Source organism: Pseudonaja textilis, chromosome 14 (genome assembly GCF_049901715.1).
Source record: "Pseudonaja textilis isolate UNSWEBS1 chromosome 14, rPseTex1.2, whole genome shotgun sequence".
Taxonomy (NCBI): domain Eukaryota; kingdom Metazoa; phylum Chordata; class Lepidosauria; order Squamata; family Elapidae; genus Pseudonaja; species Pseudonaja textilis.
The window spans coordinates 1,476,257-1,497,847 of record NC_142003.1 but is presented as its reverse complement, the minus strand read 5'-3'; the positions used below and the strand labels follow the sequence as shown (position 1 = coordinate 1,497,847).

General features: G+C 45.7%; 3 protein-coding genes across 13 annotated transcripts in view; 1 reads left to right on the top strand and 2 right to left on the bottom strand.

Moving 5' to 3' along the window:
* The window catches only part of MPRIP (myosin phosphatase Rho interacting protein), a 73,083-nt gene extending 62,999 nt beyond the window's left edge, over positions 1–10,084 (top strand). For 4 of the 9 annotated variants that reach the window (XM_087912833.1, XM_087912831.1, XM_087912829.1 and 1 more), the window contains 7 exons: positions 615–774; positions 1,095–1,214; positions 1,442–1,528; positions 2,127–2,289; positions 2,640–2,725; positions 3,554–3,617; positions 5,056–8,891. In XM_087912833.1, coding sequence (XP_087768959.1) covers positions 615–774; positions 1,095–1,214; positions 1,442–1,528; positions 2,127–2,289; positions 2,640–2,725; positions 3,554–3,586 — 649 coding nt within the window. In that variant the 3' untranslated portion in view covers positions 3,587–3,617; positions 5,056–8,891. Of the gene's footprint in view, positions 1–614; positions 775–1,094; positions 1,215–1,441; positions 1,529–2,126; positions 2,290–2,639; positions 2,726–3,553; positions 3,618–5,055 lie in introns of all 9 variants that reach the window. The other 5 variants (XM_087912832.1, XM_087912830.1, XM_087912828.1 and 2 more) reach the window with 2 other exon arrangements.
* A 321-nt stretch (positions 10,085–10,405) lies between these two features.
* On the bottom strand, positions 10,406–13,409 carry PLD6 (phospholipase D family member 6). Its single transcript, XM_026704613.2, has 2 exons — positions 12,640–13,409; positions 10,406–11,372 (listed from the first exon to the last, which is right to left on the bottom strand). The coding sequence occupies exons 1-2, from the start codon at positions 13,163–13,165 to the stop codon at positions 11,113–11,115; spliced, it is 786 nt and encodes a 261-aa protein (XP_026560398.2). The 5' UTR covers positions 13,166–13,409; the 3' UTR covers positions 10,406–11,112.
* Positions 13,410–13,483: 74 nt separating this feature from the next.
* Positions 13,484–21,179, bottom strand: FLCN (folliculin). Of its 3 annotated transcripts, none has more exons than XM_026704392.2 (12): positions 21,065–21,179; positions 19,566–19,840; positions 19,088–19,234; positions 18,196–18,417; positions 17,427–17,587; positions 17,242–17,333; positions 16,930–17,123; positions 16,506–16,619; positions 15,761–15,884; positions 14,975–15,106; positions 14,382–14,487; positions 13,484–14,215 (listed from the first exon to the last, which is right to left on the bottom strand). In XM_026704392.2, exons 2-12 carry the CDS (start codon positions 19,812–19,814, stop codon positions 14,014–14,016), a joined length of 1,743 nt encoding a protein of 580 aa, XP_026560177.1. In that variant the 5' UTR covers positions 19,815–19,840; positions 21,065–21,179; the 3' UTR covers positions 13,484–14,013. The 3 variants fall into 3 exon arrangements, with proteins under 3 accessions (XP_026560177.1, XP_026560178.1, XP_087768962.1); XM_026704393.2 differs by having other exon boundaries at positions 19,566–19,935; positions 21,065–21,171; XM_087912836.1 differs by lacking the exon at positions 14,975–15,106 and having other exon boundaries at positions 19,566–19,935; positions 21,065–21,171.
* Between the last annotated feature and the right edge of the window lie 412 nt (positions 21,180–21,591).

Here is a 21,591-nt window from a genome sequence, read left to right as displayed (position 1 = left end):
AATGAAATCCTCATGTCTGATTTGGACCAAGCTCAGTTTTTAGAACTTTGCAGATAATTTTTGGGAAAAATCACTTAAGGCTTTTCTCAAGGGGGCAGGTCTTACACATATGACTGTCCCAGTTTTCTACTCTCTTCATCCATTTAGAAAGAGAGAGAGATGAAAAGAGAGAGAAAGATAAAGAAAAGGAAGGAAGGAATGAAAAAAAAAAGAAAGAAAGAAAGAAAGAAAGAAAGAAAGAAAGAAAGAAAGAAAGAAAGAAAGAAAGAAAGAAAGAAAGAAAGATTGATTTCAGACAGACTTTAACTCAGGCCACTAAAAGCTATTTGGTCTACATTTTTGGAAGGGAGAAATGATTTTGGGTTTTGCTTGTGATCGAAAACAAGCATGCTTGGATTGGGAAAGATTTTGTTTTTAAGGGCTGAGTGAAGGCAATAGGTCCCTGGAAGATCTAGGAGGAATCAGAACTTGAAAGTTCTCATCTTCTCACATCACACGGGTGCGGTTTCTGCCTCCTCCTCCTCCTCCTCCTCCTCCTTCTTCCTCACCTGCCAAGGTGGTTCCTGAATGGCCCTTCAAAGTCCAACCCACTTCCTCCTTTGTCCTGCCCTCAGGGAGGAGTTGCAATCTGTCCAGCGGGAACTGGAAGTCCTTTCCGAACAATATTCGCAGAAGTGCTTGGAAAACGCTCACCTGGCCCAGGCTTTGGAGGCGGAGAGGCAGGCCCTCCGGCAATGCCAGAGGGAGAACCAGGAACTCAACGCGCACAATCAGGTGAAGCCTTCCTGCGGTCTGACACAGTCGGGCTCTTGAGCGGGGTTTTTCAAACACTTTGAGCCACTTTGAGCGGACCTGCAACTCCCAGAATTCCCCAGTTTGCCATGCTCAAGAGGTCCTGTTTGTTTTTTTTTTGGGGATGTGATGATATACACATTGATTCACTCTGCATGCACGATAAAGTGACAGATTCCTGTGTTCTGCAAAAATTGATGTGAAGGTTTCCTGTATCGGACGATAGAATGGTGGTGTGCTATAATTCTATAAATAGAATTATATTTATTCTGAACAATCCTGCATTTGTGATTTCCTTGTAGGAGCTAAACAACCGTCTGGCTGCAGAGATCACTCGACTACGGACATTGCTAACTGGGGAGGGTGGCATGGAAATGGCCGCCTCTCCTCTCACCCAAGGCAAGGATGCCTATGAGTTAGAGGTGAGCTTGTTTGTAATTGTTGAAAAGCTCAGAAATCCCTTCCTTCCTTCCTTCCTTCCTTCCTTCCTTCCTTCCTTCCTTCCTTCCTTCTCTCCATTCCTCTTTTCTCTCTTTCTTTTTTTCCCTTTGTTTTAAAATCCTTTCCTCCGTCCCTCTCTCCCATCTTTATATTTTATTTTGATATTCGTTTTCTAAAAGGTGTATCTCCTTGGCTTTCTTCCTTGCAGGTCCTGTTGAGAGTTAAGGAATCAGAAATCCAGTACTTGAAGCAAGAGATCAGCTCTTTGAAAGATGAATTGCAAACAGCACTGAGGGTAAGAAGAATTGAGAAGCGGGCATCACCTTGAGGCTGTGAACAAGTGATTTAAACCTCCTCGTTTGTACACTTTGAGCTAGGCAGAGCAGTCATCTTTAGAAGTTTGTTTTAGGTCAGGAATGTCCAACCTTGGCAACTTTTAGATAGATGGACTTCAGCTCCCAGAATTCCCCAGCTAACATGGCTGGCTGGGGAATTCTGGGAATTGAAGTCAATTCCAAGTCGCCAAGGTTGGACTGCTGCTTCAGGGGATGGCCTGAGATGGGAGGAATCCGGAGGATGAAGAAGAACTAGGCAACAAAGGGACACCTTGAGAATTTTAGTGGAGATGACGAACAAACTATTTGTTTTAGTGCAGGGGTCTCCAACCTTGGCAACTTGTGGACTTCAACTCCCAGAATTCCTCAGCCAGAAAAGCTTAAAGTCTTAAAAGTTGCCAAGGTTGGAGACCCCTGTTTTAGTGAGATCTTGGGAAAAGTGATAAACACATTGAGCTAATGGCAGTTGAAGTTACTAGTAATCCTAGTTGTCTCTTGGGTGGCCCAAGGAAACCGAAAGATCTCAACTCCTGTTGTCTTTTGTCTTTTTTTCTCCAGGATAAAAAATATGCCAGTGATAAATACAAGGACATCTACACGGAGCTCAGCATCGTCAAAGCCAAGGCAGACTGCGACATCAGCAGATTGAAAGAACAGCTGAAGGCAGCCACCGAAGCCCTGGGGGAAAAATCTCCCGAGAGCAGCACCGTGTCCGGATACGGTAGGTTCGCTGCTTCGTCATTTTATGTTTCAGGTTGCTGAATCAAAGGATGGGTGGGATCCGATGATCTTGGGCGCGTTTTCCTGGAAAAAAAAGTTGGTGCACATTCATTGTTGCAAAGACCACTCTTAGATATCTACTTGAGTTGGACTTGGTGGGTTGAAGGAACCTGGCGTTAGAATTAGTGGTAAAATTGGATTTCTTGAGGGAGGGATATGTATTTTGGAGTGTTGTTGCCTTGAGGAAAAAGAAGCTCAGATAGTGACTTTCTTTTAACTCTGTTTGGAAAACTATGACCTGCCGGTTTTCAAAAGAACTATATTGACTTCCCTTCTTTCTTATCTACCTAGATATTATGAAATCAAAAAGCAATCCTGATTTCTTGAAGAAGGACAGGACCAGCATTGGCCGGCAACTAAGAAATATCAGGTCAAAGGTGAGTTGATGTGGTCTTTCCATTTTCCCTGGAAAACATGGTTAGATGTGCAACATCTTAGTAGTTGTCCTATCGATGGGTGATTCTGCACCAGGTAGCAACATCCAACCAAACTTAGCTGTGGGCTAAACTGGGAAGGCCCTGGAGAATACTTGGATGGAGGGATCCACCTGAGAAGCCAACCCAGAAGAAAGCAGAAGCCATTCTCTTTCATAAGCGTGATGAGAACATGTAGATAAGGAGAACGTTCATTCTTTGGTGCTTTGAATTATAAGCAGTACATTTAAAGCATGAGATCTTAGGACATCGTTTCTCAAAATGTGCAACCTTAAGACATGTGGACTTCAACTCCCAGAATTCCCCAGACAGCCATGTGAAAGTCACTTGTCTTAAAGTTGGCAAGTTTGACAAACATTGCTTTAAGGGAACATAGTTTCCAATAGTCCACAAGAGGAGACCTCTTCATCCTTTAGTTCCTTAGCCCATTCTGGTCCACTCGTCTCTCCTTGCATGTTGGCACACATGTGGCATTAGGAAAAGAAAGCCAGCCCTGAGTTAAAACCTCCCTCTTTGTAAGCTTCTGAACCCTAGCAAAATTCTATCATTTATTAAGTTCACATTAGTTTGGATGATATCCTGCGCCATTCTCTGTGTGCCACTTCTTCTTGCACCGGAAGACCTAGTTTAATTTCCTTCTGGTGCAGCGTCTCTTTATGACGGATCTGTATTTTTAATTATTATGAGGGATTTTTTTTTAAATGGTTTTGTTAATTTATGGAGCCATTTGTCTTTCTTTTTTTTGTTCTTTGTCTTCGCTTCGGAGAACAGTCCGTAATTGAGCAGGCTTCATGGGATAACTGAGAAATGCAGCAGGTTCCAGGGTCCCTGCCATGTAGGTAATCCAACCACCCCACCGGTTCAAACGATGCTGCTTCTGGAGGTTGCAGTGCACTTAAATGCATGTTCTACTGATGTTTCCATAGCTAATAAGGTTCTTTCCGCCACCCACCACCCCACTCCCCAGAAGCCATGGGGCTTGGGTGGGGTAGACTCATCACGCCCGATCAGTGGCTGCATCCACCCTTCTGTCTCATCCTGTCTTCGCTGACATCCATCACAAGTTTTCCTTGCCATCTCGGCTGACCCATGGGGAGCTCTGTGGAGCATGAGGAGATGCCTGCATGTTGGATTGACTGTGCATGCTTCTGCTGACCACTCTTCAGGAGGCACGCATTTACAAGGGAAGGATCATGTGCTGAGGTCCCTAGTTTTGGATGCTGGTTCATCTCAACTAATAAGACAGTTTGGTGGCACTGTGGTTAGAAGGCAGTATTGCAGGCAACTCTGTTTACTGCCAGCAATTCGATCCTGACCGACTCAAGGTCGACTCAGCCTTCCATCCTTCCGAGGTCGGTAAAAGGAGGACCCGGATTGTTGGGGGCAAGAGGCTGACTCTGTAAACCAATCAGAGAGGGCTGTAAAGCACTGTGAAGCGGTATATAAGTGTAACTGCTAATGCTGTTGCTATTGGTAGTGTTTTGCAGTTAGAAGTTATTTCACCCATTAGATATGGTGGCCCAAATCATTTGCATCTATATTGGTGTGTGTGTGTGTGTTCATATATTTAATACAATATAAAATTTTATATATAATTAAACTAATAACACCAACTAATACGAAGTAAGGAAGAAAAAAAGCAAGCAAGAAAAAGGTGCAAGAAATGGGGAAAACTTGAAGAAAAACCATCTATATAGTTTTTTTTTTCTAATTTTTCTCTGTCTTCATTGACACATAGAATTGGAATGCTTTGTTTTGACCTCGTGCAATCAAATCCTGCTCTTCTCTGATTCATAACAGAGGTGTGACATTCTGCTCTTCCCACCAGTTAAGAAGCCAGGGGTAAAAAAAATCTAGATCTTCCTTCTGTAACCCCAGTTCTACCAGAGACGGCATCTTTTATGAGGTGTTAATGTATTGCCCCATAGTGACATTAGGAAATGGTCTTGGAGCAAATACGTTCTAGGGAAAGGACAACTTTGTAGGTCTTGTGTTGCTGAAGGCATCTGGAGATACTTCAGAGAATCTCTAGGCGGTCCCTCCAGTTAGCTGCGCCTGTGGTCACCTCGCGCTTCCTCCAATCGGGTACCGATTCTCCAGTAACCCTTCTCCATAATGATGCTTTTTCTTTCTTCCGCATGATGGTAAACCTGAGGATTTGTCTCTCGCTATTTTATCTCCTCTGCCTGAACATTTCCATGTTGGATTTGGTCCATTCCACCAGAGCGGACTTTCATGGTTTGCTTTTTTTTTCCCTTCTCTCTCCCCTCCAGAGTCTGAAGGAAGGCCTGACGGTGCAGGAGCGCCTGAAGCTCTTCGAATCCAAGGAGTTGAAGAAAGACTAATGTTCTCCTTCGTTTCCGGCTTGGCCACGTGCACCGCCTTTCTTGACGCATCCCGACATGAGCATCCTTCTTCTCCCCCGACTCCCATCTTTTCTTATGACTTCGCTTCGCTTGGCCAGGAGGCAGGATTTTTTCTAGAGCCGCTCCACAGATGAACAGACCGAGCAATTCCAGACATTTTTTTTCTGTCTGTCACCAAAGGGATGAAATCATTGTTTCTCAGTCTTAGCCAGTTTAAGATACATGGACTTCTGCTCCCAGAATTCCCCAGCCAGCATGGGGAATTCTGGGAGTAGAAGTCCAAGCATCTTAAACTCGATGAGGTTGAGAAATACCAGATTAAACAGGTTCCTTGACATGTCCTGAATGAAAAAGTCCTTACTTTGGGCAAGAATGCAGGGAGAGATGGATGTTTTTCCTCCCTTAAATATATTTATCTCCTTCCTAGTGTGTATATCCACTACATTTGAGTGTCAGTATTAAGGCTCAACAGCCTATTATAAGCTAGCCCTGTTTTACTGATGTGTTGGTATCACAACAGGGCCCTGGGAAAGGGGGAGGGAGGACGCACCTCCAGCTTAGCTCCACCAGTGTTGAAGAGTAACACAGCACTTAGGCGCATATATTGAGCCACTCTGAAACAAACTCAGCTTGGCCAAGCAAGCTCCCCAATGCTCCCCTGGACGGTCGGGAAACACAACAAGGGGGAAAGAAAAGAGTCTGAGCTGTCCTTGATCTATTGTGTGGTTTGCAGAGATTCAGTCCTTTTGTGTAGTTTAGCAATCTTCTGAATTTATTTTACTAAGCCAGTTTAGAGCCATGGTTAAGGGGGTGGCAGATTCCACCTTAGCCAGGATCTTGGAAAAACATAGCCCTTAAAACCGCTCGCAACCGTTCTCCTCTTCCAGTTGGGTTCACCTTTTCTCCTAATTTCAGTGTGTTTGGGGCATCCATCCCAGAGATTTCAGGACATTTCTCTCGTCTGATGAGGGCCGAGAAACCAGGTTTTATCCTAAAGTGCACACCCTCGTTTCTTAAAGGTGACTTTTAAAGAAAAGAAAAAATGGGTTATATCTGTCTTTGAGAATCTGTTTGGGCCCAATTTCACCATGCAACAGTGATACAAAAAAGAAGAAAGGGCTTGTGAGAGAGGGGAGCTTCCCACGCAGCGAAGGGATTGGGAAATTTGATTTAACAGACCTAACAACAGTAGCAAAGGTGTCGTCTGTAAATTTCGGCACTGCCTGTGTGAGGGATATTCCATTGCAAAGGAACACAACCCTGAAAACGGGTTGGGAGCTAAGCCCAGTTAAAAGTGGCCTTTAAAAAAAAGACCAGATTAACCATGATCTCAAAGCACCTTTAGTGCTTTTATCCACTTGAAATGAAGCAGGTCTAAACGACTTTCTTGGGCCCACCCCAAAAATGTGATATATTTCTTGATGCACTGGGATCCCGAAAGTACACAGCTTTCCCGAAGAGAGGCCCTGGGGTGGATTAAAATGTTTTTGCCAACCCCAACGAACAGAACACCTTGGAAGTGGGTGCTTAAAATTTCAAGATTAACCGATCATCAGCATTATGAACAAGCTTCATTTCTGTCTTCCCAACATTGCAGATAATTCGGGTGCTCCGGCCCAGTTCTACAAATTTGAGGTCCCTCAAGATTGGAGTTTTTGCTTTTACTGGGTTGAGTTTCTGCTGCAACCATCTTTAACTTTGGGGACAAACCCAACTGTGTGAAGTCTTGCTAATCTCAGCTGGGGTCGGTCCATTTTCTCTGCATGCAGCTTTTAGAATCTTTGGACACCTAGCAGTGAAATACGTTGTTCCAAAGCAAAAACACCTTATGGGATCACCTGTCTCTAGAGGTAGACCTGAAGCAAAAGGATACCTTAGTATGCACTACCTTAAAGGCAGCTGGATAGAGGAGAATGTATGGATTTCTGGTGCCACAACAGTAGTAGTCTGCAAAACGTAGCTGCCCTGAATGGCTAGGACGAAGGAGACTTTAGAGGTTAGGCTTTTCTTCTTAAAGACATCTCCTAAATCTGAGCAGTTTTCCCTATCCGCCTGCAAATTGTTGGTTGAGGGTCTAGAAGTGTGCTTCAAAGTCGGTATGGCAGCCCCAGAGCAATTGCTAGGATTGGTGTGTGAACGTTGGCATATGGAGGGCATCTCAGGTGGCTGAAGGAGAAGGCGGTGGTGGCATCTGCCTCCGAAATGGTCTTGCAGGCCTCAGTTTTCCTCTCTCCTTCACACAGATGTCCGGAGAACAGGGCTTCTCACCCTTGGCGTTTTGAAAATATCTGGAGTTCAACTCTGAGAATTCTATGCTGTGCTGGCTGGGGGGTTCTGGGAGTTGGAATCCAGGACAACTTCAAAGTTGCCAAGTGGGAAACATCAGGGCAGAAGAATTTAATTTTCCTTGCGCGATCTTCCTGCAACTCGATAGCTGTCTGTCGGCAGACAAACCAAGGGTCTCTGGGGAAAAACCCCTGCAGCTCATCCCGTCCCTTTCTCAAGAACGTCCCAATTCCGAGATGGACCCTTCAGACATGTTTGAAAGCCGGGCAGGGCCACCCCACCTCCATTCACACAAAACTTGACTTTACTGCTGCGAGCGAAAGGGGGCTGTCCCTACGCAACCAAGCCAGTGGGGTGTTTGGGAAAGAGCCATATTTCTTTCACGGCTCTTAAAAAGGCGTGTTTGGAGGGAGGTTGCTGCCTTTTCATCCAGTTCTGTCCTTTGGGGGTTGAAATGTGTATTCTTGATGGGAGGTTTGGCACTGGTTGGATGTACCACCGTGCAAACACACCGGAAATACAGCTTTGGGGATGTTGTCCACGGCCGATCTTGACACTTTTTTCTTCTTCTTCCCTTGTTTCAAAGCAGGACTCTTTTGTCTTTTCTTAACGACATTTTGCTTTCCTTTTGTCCTGCTAAGAAATAAAAGGAGGACCACTTGTGCTGATCCGAGCAGGCTGTTTTTCCTATGACAGAGGCTGCCTTCAAGCAGCCCTGTGTGGTGTTTTGGGGGGCGGGGGAAACGTTGCTTTTTGTAATGACAATATACTTGATTAGAATCCCACTGGACTTTTTTTTTTCTCCATTTCATAGGCAGTACTTTGTTGTGAACACTTTGAGCACACGCACGCTTCTCTTTCCTTTGTATTCCCCCCCCTCCCCCCCATTTTTTTAAAGCTTTGTTATTCTCTAAAAATAATTTAAGACCTGTATAGTATTCAAAGCACGCCATGTAAATATTTATTATGCAAAAACTCGCGGAGGGTTTTATGGGATGACTTTCTTTTTTAATCTTGTTCTAATACAGATTTCCTTTGGATTTGGGAAAAGGAAATTAGTGTAACCGAAATCCTGCTTTGTTCCCTTACAGAATGTTGGTTGGTTTGTTTGAATGCTATAAATATATTTTTAAATTTCTCTGATCCTTTTTAGTTTTGGAAATGCCTCTCCAAAGAAAAATATGTACAGTGTTTTAAAACTTAATGGCTATACAGTAGTTTTCTTCCTCGTTCACCTCAGCAAGCTTGTAACAGACAGCGACGCAAATAGCCCGGGCTATGCAGTTATGTTGCAGTAAACTCAGTTTAATGGACTCGTAGGAAAGGCATTTGTTAGACCTGAATGTCCATTAAATAATGAATAGGATTGTATGTATACCTAGAGCGGCCGATGGATTTTTTTGTCTGGTGCATTCGAAAGCTGATCAACAGGTCCAATAAATTGAAGATTCACTGCATGTTCACTGAGCAATGGTGATAGTAGCGTCTCTTAAGTCATCAAAGATACACCACATTCTCGCACGTTCACCCTGTAGCAGATTTAAACCAAGCGGTTTTCCAAAGAAATTAAGTAATGCTGCCTCTCACCGTCCATAAATTTGAATTATGCTATTCTATACTGTGGTCACAGCATGGCAGAACGCAGCTGCTGTAGTTTTGATAGCTGCCTTTAAAGTTGTGCTATCATACACCACAATGGAGCCTCAGAGGGAAAAAAATATACCCTTGCTGATAGAATGTGAGCCCATGACTGACCGCAAGAGCCGTGAAATATTCCTAAAGTACCTAAGGGAAAAATCTTGGGTTTGCCATAGAATTAGCTATGCCATAACTCCACATCAGTCAATACGACTTGCTGTTAACAGTGGAGGTCCATCTGGGTGGTGAGAATTAGGTGCCATTTCCCTTTCAATGGAGTAACACCACCGCTACTTTCAGTGTAAGAAACAACCATATATAAATGTCTAGCTCGGTCGCTGAGCTGCCAACCAGTTCCTACCCCATGAACTTGTGGCTGGAGGAGAGGGCGTGGGAGGCTGTGCACAAGGACGTCAGGGGCTACTCATGAGCGCCTTACTTCAGAAAAGTGTCTTGAGGTCACCGTGTCTGTGTCTGCCTTAAGTCCCGTGTGAGTTTCATCGCCAAATTGACCTGATTGGATCACCAGGGCTTCTGAGAACTGAGTGTAGGAATCATTAATTCAGTCTTTCTCAACCTTGCTAAGAATTCTAGGAGTCGGTCCACCCATCTTAAAAGTTACCACAGTTGAGAAACGCTGCTATAATCCAAACCTTCCAGCAAAATTTAGGGTGTAAGAAGGTGAGCCCAATTGGAGACCAGGTGGACCCTGTGAATTAGCTGTCCACTCCAGCAAAGAGGACTGGTGGAAGTCCCAGCAGAGAACGAATCTTCTCTTTTTCTCAACGAATGTGTTTTGGATCTAGTGAGATTCTGAATGGCGTCTTTTCATGCTTTTAAGGGAGCCAGTTCCCCCTTCAGCGGGTAGAAGCACCACTTTGGTCACAGTATTTATTCCTTACAAACCTTGTGTGACATGCTAGGGTTCCCATGGATGTAGCTGATGATTTTGTAAATATAATTACTTAACTATACATAAAATTATATCGTAATAAACTATTTTTGCACCACCCTTGGTATGCTGTAATGAAGGTTTTTTTGGGCAGATGGAGATGACGCGGCCTTCAAAATGAACTACTTAAATGTGATTTTATTACAAGTCATGGGTCACGATTCTGGCTTCCCCATAAATGGAACAATTGCTAATAAGTGTAACTGAGTATAAGTTGCTGAACTGTTCCAAGCATGCCAAAAAAAAAAAAAAGAGAAATGGAAATAGCAAAAATAAAAATATTGATTAAACTGCCCGACTCCAGAGCCTCTTAAAGGTAAGGGTAGCTATTTCATAACTCAGGTGTTAAGAGAGTCCCAAAATATTACAATTCTATTCACACTTGCTCTCTGGAAGTACAGCTTTAATCATTGGAAAAAAAAATACACAAACAAGACCTGACAATATATTCAAGGTGTTCATGCATTAATAGTTACCTCCATTTCTTCCAGGAATTCTCTTGCAATCTTTCTCATTGGTAATACAGTTAACAGGAGGAGTTAAATCCAACCAGTCCTAATTTCCTTTGACACAGAGAAATATTTAAACTGGGATCAAACTCATGGCTGGATGTTGCCTCTTAGTGCAATACAACCTGCAGGGCGATGGTTCTGCCCCTCTCCACTTTCTGCTGCCAAGTTCATATGTTCCAGGGTTCAAATCAAATCAATGCATTACAGAAATTCATTACTCTCTTGGAAAATAAAATCAGACAGTTGTTCTTAGGCCTTCCTGAGCCTTTTCTCTCTTTCAGTGCAGAATATGCTTCTAAAGATCACTGGACAATTTCATTGTTGTATTCAGTTGTGCAATAATTCAGCTTTATATGTCTTCTCAATAAAGCCTATCTCAAGTTCTATTCCTTGGAAAGTAAACTTACTGAACACCTAAAGAGTACACTGCTTGTGTATTTCCCGATTTGCTGCTTATCTTTTAAGATAATTATGTCGTTCTCAAATAACACAAGAAATTTTGAACTAAATGCTCCCAAATGGTTTTGGGTTTTTTTTTTTTTTTGCCATGCTATATTTATGTCCCAGAATTAACTCTTAGGCATTTTCAATCCCAGTTTCCTCATGTTTAGAAAAAAATGTATAATTGGCAGGATTGTAGTTTTCCCAAATCTTTTCAAATTCTTCAAGAAAAATGTTCACCAAGGCCTGGTCTTCCACCACCAAGACGTTCTCTTGGTTGGTCTGGATGGCTTGGGTGGTCCAGTTCAAAGAGCCCGTGATCAGCACCTTCTTGTCCACGATGGCAAACTTATGGTGCATGTAGCCCTTGTCCTGATCGTGGCGTACCGAAATCCCTTAGACAGAAGAGAAAACCCCATCAACACCAAGGATCTGGCTGGTTGCTCAACTAGGTTTGGGAGAGTCCCCTGATGACAAGATGAGTGGCGTACAAACTTCACAACCTTATATAATTTATGCTGATGGGTAGGTATCTTTACGACCAAACCACCTCATCTTTCAGTCTTTTATCACTCCCTTTTATCCTCAATCCACTTGCCTTAGCCCAAATCTCCCCCTTTTCTTCTTCCACCATGTATCCTTTTCCGTCTCATTGCTTATTTTTACCTTTCTCTTCAGCCACAGCCCGGCGAGGCCAAAGAAAGGCCACCGGGATGCCAGGGGCTGTGGTGGCCTTGCAGTGATGCCCAGAAGGGCTCAAAGTCAGCGGGGAGAGCCTCATGCCCTTGACCCACTCCTGGTTTCCCTCTCCCCAAGGGCACAAAATAACCCTTTTCGACGCTTTTGACCGCATTCACGTTTAGATACCACCCCTCAAGACTTGAATGCTCCTTAGGGCTTGTTGGGCAGGGAGGTTAAGCCAACGCTGGATTGCCTTCTCCTTTATGGCTTGAAATGGAAATGTCATAAACCCAGGCATGCGTTCAGATGTAGGGTTTGGGGTTTGAATCCTTTTGCCTGCCCTTCAGCCTTCGCATGGAAAGGTTTGGGGTAAATAAACCCAATCAACCCTCTCCACCCCCCCAAATTCACTCAATGCGTCTCTCTCCTTGCCCACTTTCCGTTCCAAGGTAAACCCAGGACTCCAACTCCTCCACCCATCTTGCCGCTGGCTTCTCCACCTTTCCTCCCAATGGTTCGTTCCTATTTTCTCTCTCTGGATGGTTGGTTGGTTCTATTTCTGGTTGTGTTCCTCTCCTCCTCCTTGCCTCCCCCCCCCCCAAGATACCAGATGTGTGCCCTCTCCCCACAATATCCTAAAGCAGGCGTCTCCAAATTGGGCAACTTTAAGACCTGGGGACTTCAACTCCCAGAATTCCCCAGCCATCCACGACAGGAGGAATTATGGGAGTTGAAATCCAGTTGCCATGGTTGGAAACGCTTGGCTTAAAGGTGCAGTTCTCAACCTTTGTCCCATTGAAATGGACTTCAACTCCCAGAATTCCACCAGACCCGTCCATCTCCCCGCCCTGATTTTGTCCGTCGTCCCCCCCCCCGCTTGGAACGCGCGATGGTTCGATCCGAACTTTCCTTTTTGGCCCCTCATTGGTCACTCATTGGTCACTGCGGCCCCGCCCATGGCGCCGCGGCCCCGCCCCTCACCGGCTCTCCTCAGCAGCCCGACCTGCGATCCGCGTAGCGCCATGTAATCGGCGTCGACGACGAGTCGGATGCGGACGCCGCGGCTGTGCAGGAGGAGGACGGCGCGGCCGAGCTGCGGGCTGGAGAAGGCGAAGAGGCAGAGGTCGAGCGAGCGCCGCGCCTCCAGCACGCGCACCAGCAGGCGGCCCAGCGCGCTCTCGCCGTGCGGCAGCGGGCACACGCAGGGCGCCCCGGCCAGCAGTTCCTCCGTGCAAGTCACCCTCGAGGGGAAGAAGATGACCTCGCTCGCCGTCGACAACGACGCCTGCCGACGCTTCAGCAGCCAGCCCAGCAGCGCCTCGAACGCCGCGCCCAGCCCGAAGGCCACCCCGACCCGCAACATCGTCTCCTCGGGCCGCGCGTGCCTGCGCCGCGCGTTTAAACCGTCCCGCCTCGAGAGGCGCGCGTGCGTGCGCCATTCGGAGGGAAAAGCGCGTGCGTCGTTTCTCTCCCCCCCCCAAAAAAAAACTTTTTTGGGCCCACGCATGCGCTCTCCGCCCTGACCTTCCCTCTTGCTCCGCGTAAACTTCAACTCCCATCATTCCCAGGCGGAAGTTTGTTCTCCAGGCCTTGTGGGAGTTGGAGTTTTTATTGGAGAGATCAGCTTCTCTAACTGCCTTTTAACTTGGTTGAAAAAAACAGTAACTATGATTAGGAATGAAAATGAGTGACAATCATAGAAGAAAGAGGCTAGGTTTCCTGTATTTTTTAGAATGTTTAGTGGAAATAATTAAATTTGGAAAGCCAAACTTTATTGTGCTTCCTAGGATGTGTTAAAACATCATTTGATTTTTTTAAAAGCCACGGAGGAAAACTTTTATTATGTGCATTTTTACACACAGATTAAATAAAAATTCAACCACAAACATGAATTACACAATAAAGGAAAAATCATAAAATATTTAAGAAATCTTTCTGAAAACAAGTAGTTATAAATATTTTGACATTCACAGAACTCTTAACAAATTAGGATCTCTTATTAATCTTTCTCCCTTTAAAAAACAATCCATATAAAGTATGTTCGGAATTATTTCTCTTGCCAGAAAAGATTTATAGAGTTTATGAACAAGAAGCTGTACAGTTAAAAATATAAAAAACTGAATCTCATGGTAACATAAAGAAAAAACTTAAATGTTGCACTGTAAGTCCAAAAGTCGTAAAGTTACTAAGGCTGGACACCCCTGATGTGGGTAGTTTTTTGACCAAGAGACCTTCATCCTTTGCTTTTCAGTCTGTCTACGCAGCGTTGCCACACAATATCCGAGCTCCTTCATATCACACGAAATGAGTGGATCGACAAAGAGTTCCCCAAGGGCAACCCAAGAGTTCTCCTGGCTAAGTCCGAGACTCCAGAGAAGTTGGACTGCGAACGGTGGACATCAAATGTGATTTGTAGGTCTTGCTCAAGCCCGTCATCCAGAACTTCAGAAGCTTCACGTTATCCTCTTCGGAAGCCCCCAAGATGCTCAACAACTTCTGGGTATCTTCTTTCGGCCTGCTGTCCACCTTGGTGAACTTAAAGAGGACCTTCACTTTACTGCAAAAAATAATAATAATTGAGAACCATTAGTTGCAAACCAGGACCCGTTCTTCCAAAAAGGAAATTTCTAAAGATCACACAGCACGCCTCCCTTCCTTCAAGGAAGCATAGTCAAGAAATACTCTAGAAGACAACTACTTCTCCACCAAAAAGTCCACCTTACTTCATCCACTCCTCCTTCAGGCAAATGAGGCACTGGTCCACCACATCGACTGAGAGGTTCTGATTCATCAGAGCAGCTTCAATCTTGTTCAGGATGGTCGGACCAACTGCAGAAGGGAAGAAGGACTTAAAACATCATCCAATTTTTCTTTTATTTTTTTAATCGGCACTGCACTGTTGAGACACCCATCCATCTTTTCTCCTGCCATTTCCAGCTAGGTAACAAGTGGTGCGGTGACCTAGAGGTGGCGCTCTCATCTCATAATCAGGAGGCTGTGAGTTCGATCCTAGGTAGAGGCAGATATTTCTCTCTCTCTGGGCACACTGAGAATATATCTGCTGAACAAAAACTCTGCATCGGTGACAGGAAGGGCATCTGGCCAGTAAACAGTTATCTCCATTCAGTTGCCCAGACTCCACCCCGCAAGGGATTATGGGGTCATTAAAAGATGATGATGATGATGATTTCCAGCTAAGTAACAAAAGTATGTTCCTTTTCAAAAATTTGGGACACAACTTTTTGACCGTCAACTACAAATTGGACAGTGTTGCAACACTACCCAAAACGGCTTGGATGTAACATGCATGGCTCACCTCTGTCTGCTGCCAGAGGGCTGCCACTAGTAACCACAAACTCGTATTTACTGAGGGGCTGGTCTTCATCAAAGAGGACAGGGTAAAGGCTCAACCGTGTGGCGGGGCGAACTTCCACCAGAACAGCAAACTCTGGAGCGAAAAACAGAATTTCTTCATAGCACCATCGCCAGATTTATAGGAGAAATAGAGAGAGCCATCCCAAGGGCCTCAAATGCTAACGTTTCTGTCCATAGACAGTTTCTCAGTCATCCAGGTCATGGTTGTCCCAAAGGTGCTTTTTTTAATAAGAGGCAACTGGACTTTTGTTTGTTCTTGTTTTCTTCAAAGTCCATTTGCCTCTTGGAAAAAAAACCACCTTTGGGGCACTAATGCTCCTGCATCCGAAGCAGCAACCTGCCTCAATCTGAAGACCATCTGTTTAACGCTCGTTTGAAGTTTAAATACCACTAGAAAAGGTGACTGACAACCAATTCTCGCACTTACAACCATCGCAGCATTCCCAGTCATGTGATCAAAATTCACGTGCTAGGAAACCGGCCTGAATTTACGGTGTTTGCAGCATCCTGGATTTATCTGATTGCCATTTGCAATCTTCCTAAGTGGATTCTAACATTAAGTCACTTAGTAACTGCCTTGCTTAATGAGGGAAATTCTGGTCCCAACTGTGGTCGCAAGTCGAGGACTGTCTGTAGTTCATGGATCGTCAGGGTGTCCAAGACAAGGAAAGGTTACTACTCATCTTTTCTACCAGTCTGAGGAAGACGGGAAAACGATCCCTCTTACCTGAGGACAAAATGTGAGGAGGAATTTTCACTTGAGGGCCAAGCCCCAAAAAGTTACACCGGTAAGCCTCCTCGTACTGGTTGCTATACGGGATGATCCGGACGCAGCCAACCGGAAGCATGGTCTAGCACAGGAAAAAGAGGCTGGTGAGAGTCCAGTTACCAGCGCAGGTTTTGTGCACGCAAAATGTTTTGCAAAGCAGGACGGAGAAAACTGTTTGAATATGGGCAGAGGTGACAGATTTTATGAAAATTCCAGATCTGAAGATACCAAGTCCTAAAATGGTGTATTTGCCATTTCAAACAAATTTATACATTTTATTAAATCTGTGTGCCACCCATCTTGCTAAGAGGCAAGTCTAGCCAGCTTCCAACCAATTAAGAACAAGAAAAACATTTTAAAATAAGTATTAATTCTGAAACAGACTAAAGATCAACGCAGCTAGATCTACACGGGCTGGAGGTGCACGCGAGACATCCATGCTATCATGGAATAACAATGTTTTTATGGTTCCTACTTTTATATACGACACTCAGTTTCTAGAGGCTTGGAATGGTTGGCGACACTGATTAAAATTGACCAAAGACCAGTAATGCAATTCTAAACCGTTTGAGGGACCATCATGCAGGCTCACAGAGACGAGAACTTTGCATGTATGCCATCAGGGCAGCCCAGCCAATCAGAAATCCACTAAAAGAGGACAGGGCGGAGAAAGGTAATGTTGTGCTTCATATGTGTTTCATACCCGCAGGACATCAAAGGCGGAGTGGATGAGGTCTCGATCCTGCGCTTTCCAGATGACCTGGTTGCCCATGAGAACGTGCCAGGCCAGCATGCGGAATGCCGACGATCCCAAGACCTGAGAAAGACACAATAGTTTTAAATAGTATTCTTGCCTGTAATTTTACCTTGCACCAGTGTTTCTCAAGCTTTAGCAACTCTAAGAGGTCTGGACTTCAACTCCCAGAATTCCCCAGCCAGCGATGCTCGAGAAATACTGCTTTGCACCATGCTTCGCAAGTTCTGGAAGTATATGCTTTTATATTATTTATTTATGTTCATTATTTATTTTATCTTCTCTGTTGCTGTGTATTTGGGCATCCTCCTAAAACTGTCAGGATGGGCAAAGGCCCCTCTCCTCGCCCAGTGACCCGATGGCCATTCCTTGCCTGTCTCAGATGCCGGAGGGAACGGAAGACAGACTGACTCCCGCCCGGCCCGTTCCAGCTGCTGCAGTCTGCCAGAAGACCGAAATCAGCCTGGTTCTTCATTTGTCCAGAACCTTCTTGGACGTCCTTCTGGCTGGCCGATTTTCCATCTTCTTCCTCTGAGTTATCCCAGGCTTCTGATTCTTCCTCCAAATCTCGAGAGAGAGAAGAGTTTGAGCGAAGGCTACTCGAGTTGCTTCCTGCACAAGGCAAGAAATTGGCTTTTTTTACAAACGAGAACATCCATAAAAAACCCCGGCTTCTGCCTTTTACCAGCAAGTTTTTCCATCTGCACCAAGGTGTCCTCTGTTGGGGCCCCCTCCAGAAGCTTCTCGGTGAGCCTGCTGCCACAGGCCTTCAGCAGCCTAAGGGTATTGGAAAGGGGTGTAAGCCCACTGGATAGGAGAGCAGAGCCTGCACCCGGATCCCCATGTCAGAGGTCTACCAAACGCATTCACCAAGCAAAGGAGGTGTGGAGACAAGCCCACAGGTTCTCGTCGTTAGTGAGCGAAGTCAGTGAGCGAGCCGCGTTCCCATTCCGCTGATGCAGAAACGGGGTGAAGGCCGTGTTCATGCGTTGGGCACGCTGCGGACATCCGTACTGCTCAGCTTCAAAGACCTGAGAAACCAAGAAGCGACAATAGAAAAAAAAGTATAAGTTGAAAAAGCAAAGGTCTTTAAAAAAACCCAGCTATGCCAAAATTTATCATTCGCCAAGAAAGCATCAAGACCTTAAAAAGAGGTCTTGAAAACTCTCTAGACAAAGAGTGCAGAAAAGAGCAACAAAGGTGATTAGAGGCCTGGGGGCTGAATCATACAATGAATGGTTGTGGGAACTAGGTATGTCTCGTCTAACAAAGAAGGACAGAGGGGAATTTGAGAGCAGTCTTCCAGTATTTGAGGGGCTACCACGAAGAGAAGGGGAGTCATCCTATTCTCCACCTAAAGGCAGGACAAGAAGCAACGTATGGAAATTAATCAAGGAGAGAAGCAACATGGAATTAAGGAGAAATTTCCTAACAGTGAGGACAATTAATCAGTGGATTGACTTCCCTCCAGAAGTTGTGGGTGGTCCATCACTGGAGGTTTTCAAGAAGAGACTGGACAGCCAGAATGGTATGTGGATTCCTGCCTTGGGCTGGGGTCGGACTAGAGGACCTCCAAGGTCCCTTTCTGCCCTATGATTCTCAAACGTCTTTGATTTCCCTCCCAGTCTGCTGCCCAGACCTTCAGAGCTTTGCCCTGCAGCTCGTCCACGATGCCCCGGATCTTGCCCAGGAGGAAAGGCCACGAGTTGATGAGGTAGATACGGTCCATCATGATGGTGATGATGCTGTACCAGCGCTGGAAGCCCCGAGCCAGGCTGTCCTTGATGAAAAAAGTGTGGCTGAAGACGAAACCGTGCTGCTCATCGCCGAAGAAGATGGGACCTTCCCGTCCGGGACAGACCTTTGACAAAAACAAAAACAAAAAGAGCCAAACTCCGTCAAAGCCATGGTGGGCACCAGAAATTCTGAGGCACAGCCTGTCTGCGACCCCCTCCCCCTCTCAAAACCGTTTGGATAAAAGGCAAATTAAAAGCACCCATGGTGGCATCTCTTCTCGAAACAGAGGGAGCCCTGCAACCTTCAAGTCTCCTTCCATCTTAGCTTCTGCCATTAATCTTATTTCTATTTATGTATTCAGTTTCTAGAGCTGCCCGCCTCAGTCCAGGACTTTACGCAGCTTACAATTCCAAAACTATAAAAAACAAAGTGACGTTTAAAAAAAATAATGTTAAAAAGATGCAAACTAGCCACGGTAGTTAACCAGTGAACAGCAAAGCCAAGAAACAGGGAATTTTCCTGCAAAATTTGGCAAGAACCCTTCTGAGTTGGCGAAGAGGTTCAGTTGGATCCAGTGGTTGAGGCACCTGGCTAGAAAGCAGGAGACGGTGAGTTCTAGTCCAGCTAGGCATGACTGTCAGCCCAACTCACCTGACAGAACTGTTGTTTGGGGAAAACGGGAAGAGGAAGGAGTATTCGGTATGTTCACCGCCTTGAGCTGTTTATGAAAATACCAAAGGCAGGATGATAAAAATAGAAATAAACAAAACAGCAACCCAACCCAGCCAGCTTACTTCACAGCTGAGGCTGCGCACACAAGCCTGGCGCACAATGCTGAAGAGCTGAGGATGGTTGGGGTGCTGGTGGCTGATGTATTTGATTGACGTTTCCTTGTCGTGGCTGATGTAGCCTGGATGGCCGACAGGAAGGGAACGACAACCCTAAGAGGTGGAGGGGAAATTAAAAAAAGTTAATAAGAAATAAACACTAGGAAGCACGATGAATTCCAGAAACTGAAGTCAAAGTGTGAATAATTGTGGTCACATGACTGCATGCCTGGCTAGGGAATTCTGGGAGTTGAAGTCCACCCAACTTCTAGTAACGGGACAGGTTGAGAAACTTGGACTAAAGCAACGGGAAGTAATGTCCTTAAGGGAGAAACAACCATCAATTGCAAGCTGTCACTCAAAAAGCCAATTTGGATCAACGGATGGCACAGGGGCTCCTGCAGAGGGGAGGGGGGACTTCGGGGGGCAGAGAGAACCCACTTGCCTCGCACATGTCCGATTTCTTGGGGCCCGGGCTGCTGGAGTCCACGCTGGCGCCATCGGCCGGGCTGTGGGAGCGAATCCTGCTGCTCATCTGAATGCCGCCTTCCTCATCCTCCACCTGTTCGCTCTGCCCGGGGCTGTCTCCCCCCGGCGGGCCCTGCGGCAAAGGGGCATGCAAGACCTCCGTGCAGAAGAGGGTGCGAGGGCCGTGCAGCTCACAGAAGTGGCACAGCACCACGATGGCGTTCATGGCTGTTGCCGCCGCCGCTCGGCCAGCTGCAAAAATGCCAAGAGGTCCTCCTGTCTTGGTTTTGTGCAATTCGTGATGCGCATGCAGGACGTCTGTTGTCTTCCCAACAAGAACAACGACCCTGTGAGGGTGGACACGGTTGAAGGGGGGGACTGGTGCAAGGTTGCCCACCTGCCGGTTTTTATTTACACATGTACACATACAAACATAGATGAGATATATCGGAGGTAGGTAGGTAAGTAGGTAGATGAGTGATATAGATAATATAGACGATACATTAGATATAGATAATATTAATCAGGGGTCCCCAACTGTGACAACTTTAAGCCTAGCAGACTTCAACTCCCAGAATTCCCCAGCCAGTTGGCTGGGGAATTCTGGGAGTTGAAGTCTGCTAGGCTTAAAGTCACCAAGGTTGGGGACTCCTAATATAGATACCTAGATCTAGATAATATAGATGATAGATTAGATATATAGATAATAGATTAGATCTAGATAATATAGATGATAGATTAGATATATAGATAATAGATTAGATCTAGATAATATAGATGATAGATTAGATATATAGATAATAGATTAGATCTAGATAATATAGATGATAGATTAGATATATAGATAATAGATTAGATCTAGATAATATAGATGATAGATTAGATATATAGATAATAAAGATGATAGATAAATGAGATAGATGATAGATTTTTATATTTTGGCAGCCATTATAGCAGGATACTAAAGTCACGCTGCTGCTGCTGCAAGGGAACCAATGCACCCCAGCACTAACCACAGCCCTGCAAGGTAGGACAGCTGGATAGCCTGTCACTGATGATAGAACTGACTGGGAGTCCAGGATTCAGGAGGGAAAGTTGGGGGGCTGATCTGGAATGGCTCTCAGTCCTTCCTCCTCCCTCTGTTTCTGCACCGGACTCAAGACACGGGGGCCCGTCCATCCAGCGAGATACACTCAAGGTTTTCTCCCCGCTTGTTCGACTCCTCCCACTCCCATCACTTCTGCAAGTGTTGGGAGTTGTAGTCCCAGCATCTTTGGGGATGGCTCAAGTTGGGGAGGGGGCCATTAAATGAACCTGCCGCATAAATAAGCACGCACGCACCGAGGTGTGATTGTGCGATTGTGTTTCTAGGGGGGAGATGCTGCCCGCCCCTACAATCTGGGGACAGAGACCTGAGGTTAATATTAATATAGCCTCTCTCCCTAGTCTCATACCGGCATGCGCACACGATCCTACCTTTATTCCCTCCTCGGGAGCCAGACCAAGGGGCTAGTCCTGTCTGAGGTCGCCTGTAAAGAAGTTGAGGGTTCCGTTCTGATAGGAATACGCATGCGCGTCTTTCCGGGTTTCTGGCACCGCCCAAAGCGCCTGACTCGGACTGAACGGGAGGAACCATGAAACGCCTCCTTGGAGGGGGGACCCAGCGAACTTTCGCCTCCTTCGAAACTCCGTGTGGAATCCCAGGCCAGGCAAGGAATTAGAAGCACGTCTAAAACAGTGCATAAGTCGCCCATGAATCCTCCTGGAGTAGCCTTCAGGGTTTCTTTGCCAACTACTTCACAGGATCCCCCTTCGGTTGTAATTGGTTCAACCCACCACCATTGAGGCTTCCAGAGAAGGGCTAATCTAACTGAGATAAATGGGGGGAAGAGAGGTTTCACCAGCAATTTACCTGCACTTTCCGATTTTTAAGACTCAAAATACCAAAGCCAAATAGACTGCTAATTCGGAAGAGGGAAGGTAACCAGAATCTCCTGCCCGGA

Bases quoted from the DNA above. Each gene is read 5' to 3' on its own strand.
- FLCN (XM_026704392.2), bottom strand. From the start codon at position 19,814: ATGAACGCCATCGTGGTGCTGTGCCACTTCTGTGAGCTGCACGGCCCT. The intron at 15,107-15,760 runs GTAAGAGGGATC...TTTTCGCTCCAG, and splicing joins TCCTCACATTTTGTCCTCAG to AGTTTGCTGTTCTGGTGGAA. The intron at 14,488-14,974 runs GTGAGCCATGCA...TCCCTTCTGCAG, and splicing joins CCCTCTGGCAGCAGACAGAG to TTGGTCCGACCATCCTGAAC.
- PLD6 (XM_026704613.2), bottom strand. From the start codon at position 13,165: ATGCGTGGGCCCAAAAAAGTTTTTTTTTGGGGGGGGGAGAGAAACGAC. The intron at 11,373-12,639 runs GTGAGGGGCGGG...CTTCTGTCTAAG, and splicing joins CGGGCTGCTGAGGAGAGCCG to GGATTTCGGTACGCCACGAT.